Source organism: Papaver somniferum, chromosome 1 (assembly GCF_003573695.1).
Source record: "Papaver somniferum cultivar HN1 chromosome 1, ASM357369v1, whole genome shotgun sequence".
Taxonomy (NCBI): domain Eukaryota; kingdom Viridiplantae; phylum Streptophyta; class Magnoliopsida; order Ranunculales; family Papaveraceae; genus Papaver; species Papaver somniferum.
In genome coordinates, this window is record NC_039358.1 from 245211020 (window position 1) to 245217019 (window position 6000).

General features: G+C 36.6%; 1 protein-coding gene across 1 annotated transcript; it reads left to right on the forward strand.

Moving 5' to 3' along the window:
• The first annotated feature begins 4696 nt into the window (after positions 1-4696).
• LOC113275631 (uncharacterized mitochondrial protein AtMg00310-like) lies at positions 4697-5278 on the forward strand. Its single transcript, XM_026525170.1, has one exon. The coding sequence runs from the start codon at positions 4697-4699 to the stop codon at positions 5276-5278; it is 582 nt and encodes a 193-aa protein (XP_026380955.1).
• Positions 5279-6000: the final 722 nt, after the last annotated feature.

A 6000-nucleotide genomic window follows, 5' to 3' on the forward strand; every position in this document is an offset into this window, starting at 1 on the left:
TAGTGTTAGTAGCAATTATTACACCCGCGGTGAAATATCTCTACGACCCTTCATCGAAATACTTAATCTACAAAGGAAGGTCAATTTTGCAGTCGAATGAAAAGAATTCAGATGTTCGAGTACTAGTATGTTTTCACACCCAAGATGATGTTCCACGCATCATCAGACTCTTTGAAGCCACTAATCCTACCAAACTCCACCCTCACCGTTTACGTCCTCCATCTCGTTGAGCTTGTGGGTCGTGCTACTCCTCTCCTTATCGCCCACCCATTGCATTAACGTGCTTCCACATCAAACCCTACCAAATCGGAAAGGATAATCAAAGTCTTCCAAAAATTCCAAAATCAATACCAGATCCTAGTTTCAGTCCATCCATTCTCCACCGTCTCGCCGTATGCTTCAATGCACAACGATATATGCACCATGTCAGCTGACAAGAGGACTGCTCTCATAATCTTCCCTTTATGTAGGAAAGATGCAGTAAGTTTCAGGGAACATCTTGCAAGATTAAATATTTCCAATCGTTCAATCAAAAACCTTCTTCAAAATATGTTCGAATCTCCCCTTGCTCACTGGGGATCTTGATTGACGACAATAATCACCAAACACAACCTACTTGCTTCTTGGCCGACACGCCTTACCGCGTGACAGCCCTCTTTTTTGGTGGCCTGGATGATCGAGAAGCATTGGCTTTTGCAATGAATATGATTCATCATCCCTCAGTCTTCGTTACTCTTATTAGGTTTTATGGTCCTGCGAGTCTATCGTTGGACAGAGTTATTGACTATTACAATGAATCTGTTAGCATTGATGTTGAGGGACACAAGTTGCTTGATGATGAGTTGGTAGACCATTTCAGGGTTAACGAAATGCAAGACGAAACATTGATGTATAAAGAAGTAGAGGTGAATGATGTTGCGGAAACAAGATGGGAAGTCCGTTCACTTCACCACGATTTTGACCTTATGGTTGTAGGAAGACAACAAATCATTGATCTAAATATAATTTCAGGATTAGATACTGATTGGGATGAATATGAAGACCTAGGAGCTATCAGAGCTATGGTAACATCTCCTGAGTATGATGCTGAGGGCTCAATGTTAATAGTACATACCTAGTTGATCGTGGATGGTGACATAATGGTCCATGCTTACTGATATCCAACTAGATGATTCATTTACACATTATTACACGACATGCTACATTTTCTATGTTATAAGGTGATGAGAGTAGGGAAAGTCTGGATTAAATATCACTGGAATATCCAACCCCATAACTTATGTCCCAAATGTTATGTAATAGACCATAATGAAGAGAATTGTTCTTACTTTGCACATAAGCTCTATCTGGATAGGCTCACTGCTGAACAATATGCTCAACATCAACTTGATCACCCTTCTGATGCTAAAGAAGGAGAAGAGGAATTTATGAATGAGGAGGAGAATGTAATCATTGATGATTCTACCAACATTACTGAAGTAGAAGAAAATGGTGAAGACACTTTAAGCAAAATAAGAGGATGAGAAATTCAAAGCTGAATGAGGAACCTTCAAATAACCCTCATAATATTCATGTTACTCCTTCTAGTTTATCCCATAACACTTCTGACTCAACTGCTGATATGCATAACATCAATGAGATGGAGATGGACAAAAATGGTGAAGGAGCTGAATCCACTATTCTTGGGCAACAAGGAATTCCTGCTTCTCAGCTATCTAATATTTTTCTTCGTCCTCTAAATCTTTCAGTTTTAAAATTTGTTAATACTCTGTGTGATTTTTTACCTCTTTAAACCTGAACAGATGAAAATTCTAGCCTGGAATTGTCAAGGCTTTTGCCAAAAACCCACAAGAGACCATCTTCTACATTTAAATAAACTTCATAATCTGAGACCATCTTCTACATTTAAATAAACTTCATAATCTTGATTTAATCTTTATCTCAGAAACTAAAATAAATGATAACAAAGTCTTAAATCTCTCTAAATCTTTGTCATTCCCAAACTCTTTTTACATTCTTTTCGTGGGTTTAGCTGGAGGCTTTCTTCTTTTATGGAAAGATGGCTTTCAAGTTGATATAGTTAATTCTAGTTCAAACATGATTAATGCTATAATCTTGAATGACCCCTCTAAGGGAGAATGGTTCCTCTCTTGCTTGTATGGTACCCCTTATAAAGAAGAGCAAGTTGAACAATGGGAATACATTAAAGAACTTAGTAAAGTTGTGATTGGAGATTTAAATATTACTCTTAATGAGAATGAAAGAGTAAATCATGCTTCTCCTTCAAGTAATATTAGTATTACTCAATTGTTAAGAGAAGCAGATCTCATGGACTTAGGTTTTAATGGCAACCCTTTTACTTGGTCTAGTAGTAAGCATGGTACTGGAAGAATAAAAACTAGATTAGATAGAGCCTTAGTAAACAGTGAATGGTTTCTAAAATTTCCAGACTCTAGGTTAACTCATGTCACTCAAAATGGCTCTGACCATACCCTGTATATCCTTTTACAGTTATACCATAAATTAACTGTCAAAGGTAAAAACTGGAAATTCTTTGAAAATTGGCTTCACAATTCTACTTGTGCATCTGAAATTGAGAATTCTTGGACTACTAATGTGTCTGGTTTGCAGCATTTGTTTTTATGCATAAAGTTGTCAATACTAGGAAGCAACTATCATTATGAAACAAGAATACTTTTGGCATATTCAAAGAATTATCACTAAATTGAAAGATCAGATGCCTACATTTCAGCAGTCTGATAGGAATGGTAGTAATACTCATAAAGTACTTCAGTTAGAAGCAGAAATAGCCAAATGGGATGACATTTAGACTAGTTTTTGGAGACATCAGGGTAAAGATAAATTTCATGGTGAAATAGATATGAATACTAAGTATTTACACACTAGGGCTAACATGAGAAGGTCTAGAAATAGAATTGACAGTTTATTGGCTCCTGATGGTACTTGGTGCTGTGACAGAGCTGCTCTAGATTCTCTCTTAACAACTCACTTCAAGAAGATAAGTACTTCAGTTGAGACAACATAATAGTTATTCTTTTCTCCATCATATTCCTAAATGTATCTAAGATGAATGAAGACAATACAGAACTTCTTCTCATTCCTTCTGAAGCAGAAATTTATGACACTCTTATGTCCATGGAAGCTTGAACTTCACCTGGCCCTGATGGTTTCCCTACAAAATTTTATCAAACACAATGGAGTACAGTTAAGAATGATCTTATTCCAATGATTCAAAAAAAAATCATTTAGGGTTTCTTCTCAAGCAACTCAACAACACAAGATTCTCTCTGATTCCCAAGATTTCCACACATCACAAACCAGAATATTTTAGGCCGGTAGCCCTTTGTAATACCTCTTACAATATAATCTCCAAAATCATTGCCAGAAGGATGAAAAAACACATGGAAAAGATAATATCTCCAATGCAAGTTTCTTATGTTCCAGGGAGATTAATTTTTGTGAATATTTCTCTAGTTCAATAAATGGTTCATACCATGAAGAAACAATCATGGCAAGTAGGCTCCTTAGCACTAAAGATGGACATGTCAAAAGCATTTGACAAATTAGAATGGGGTTTTTTAATGGAGGTTCTAAGGAATTTTGGCTTTTGTGAAAAATAGTGCCAATTGATTTATCAATTTATCTCCAAAACTTAAGTAGAAGTACTTCTCAATGGTTTTCCATGTCAATCTTTTCATCCTACAAGAGGACTAAGACAAGGAGATCCTTTATCTCCTTATCTTTTCATCATAGCCATGAAATCTCTTTCAAGAAAACTGGTTTTTTGTGAGGAAGCTAGGACAATATCAGGAATTAAAATTGCTAGAAGAGCACCAAAGATAAATCATCTCTTATTTGCAGATGATTGTTTGCTTTTTGCTAAAGCAAATCTAGATCAAACAAGAAAGCTTTTTGAAGTCATTGAGGAGTTCATTAACTGCTTAGGCAAGTTATTAACTTCAATAAATCCTCAGTTTATTTAAGTAAAAATGTCAGTCCTTCTGTGAAACTTTAGCTGGTATTTTTCAAATACCTATCTTGGATAAAAATGAGAAGTACTTTGGCCTTTTCTTCATTTGAAGGAATAATAAAATTCCTTTTTTTTTTCTAGTTGAGAAGATGGATACAAGACTCTTCAAGTGGAATTTTACTAATCTCTCTGAGCCAGGTAGGACAGTCATGGTTAAACATGTCTTTAATGCTATTCATGTGCATCATATGACTTCTTTTAAACTGCCATATCAAACCATAAAAGAACTGAACTCTACTCAGGGTAAGTTTTGGAGAAGAAAAGATTCAAACAAAGGAGTAATTATTTCATGGACAAATTTAAGAAGGGATAAAGAAGAAGGTGGTCTTGGGTTCAGAGATTTAGATTGTTTCAACAAAGCTTTACTTGCAAAATATGCTTAGAGACTTTGTACAAGAAACTCTGACATGTGTTCTAAAACTATGTCTGCTAAATACTATTCTAGTGGAGACATCTTTGAGTATATTGTCAAAGATGATTCATCATTTTCTTGGAGAAGTATAAGTTCCCAAATTCAGTTCATCAAGGAAAACAATGCTTGGAGTCTAGGTAATAGACTGTAAAGTGCATTCTTACGTCGTTGCCTATGTATTTCTTTTCTCTTTTTCAAGCCCCCAATCTTTGATTAATAAGCTGGAAAAGAAAATGAGAGACTTCTTATGGGAGTATAGAGAGAAGGATGGAAAGTGTTCTCATCTAGTAAAGTGGAAGATAGTTTGTGCTGAAAAATCAAAAGGAGGTTTAGGGGTGTTAAATCTCAGAAGAATGAATCAAGCACTCTTAGCTAAATGGTGCTGGAGATGGGGTATTGAGAAGACACACCTTTGGTACAAAATAGTTGCAGAAAAGTATGGTCCACATTCGTCAGTTTGGACTCCAAGTAAGGTTGCGTCTGCCCATGGGGTTTCTTGCTGGAGAACAATAGCAGAAATGGGTCGTCTAATTGCTGAAAATGCAAGGATTATCATTCATTCAGGCATTCGAACTTCATTCTGGTTTGATAATTGGGCTGGAAACAGATCATTGGCGGAAGAGTACTCTACTCTTTGTAAACTGGACAGGTTTCCTCATACAAGTGTAGCTCAGCATATAATGGCAGAGGGATCTTGGTATTTCGATTTCAAACGTACACTTACGGATGAAGAAACAAACAAACTTGCTGACCTCTTGGTCATTATTGGTACTATTCCTCCATCTCTAGATACGTTAACAGATACAAGAAGATGAAACTTATCAAACACTGGTTCCTTCACGGTCAGGTCTCTATATGGTAAAATGATCGCAGCTGATGGTGTTGACGATTTTCCTTGGAAGTTTGTATGGAAAGCTTGTATTCCCCCAAAGATAAATTTCCTGGTGTGGTGTTCAGTGCACGGTAAGCTTAATTCTCTAGATATGCTGCAACGCAAAGGTATGAATCTTTACAGTTCATGTGCTCTTTGTGGTGACAATCCTGAATCTCAAGAGCACTTACTTCTGCATTGTAAGATTGCTAGGAAAATTTGGTCAGCTGTAACGCCTTATGATAATTGGGCATGGGTGTTTCCATCTTCTGTGATAGCCTTGGCTCATTCCTGGCCAAATAACAATAACCTTTCGCAGTCTGGGTCTGTGGTTTGGGATCAAATCCCGGCAGCAGTATTTTGGACAATTTGGAAAGAGAGGAATTGTCGTGCGTTTGAGGAGAAATACACCTTCAAGACTGATTTGGAGCTCAGTGACAATCCAAAAATTCTAATCCTTACTTGGGCGGCAGCTGGTGGCAATAGAGTTCATTTAAATCTGGCTTGTACTGTCCGCAACTGGGACACAGTGTTTCTCTAATTTTTGAGCTTTTGTTCTGTTTTTGTTTCTATCTCTGGTAGAAATCTGTTGTACATTCTTCCTTCTTAATAAAACGTCTTCCTTCTGATCAAAAAAAAAAAGAGTCTAGGTAATAGATGTTTAAT

Excerpts from the sequence above, each read along its gene's own strand:
- LOC113275631 (XM_026525170.1), top strand. The coding sequence starts at position 4,697 with ATGAGAGACTTCTTATGGGAGTATAGAGAGAAGGATGGAAAGTGTTCT.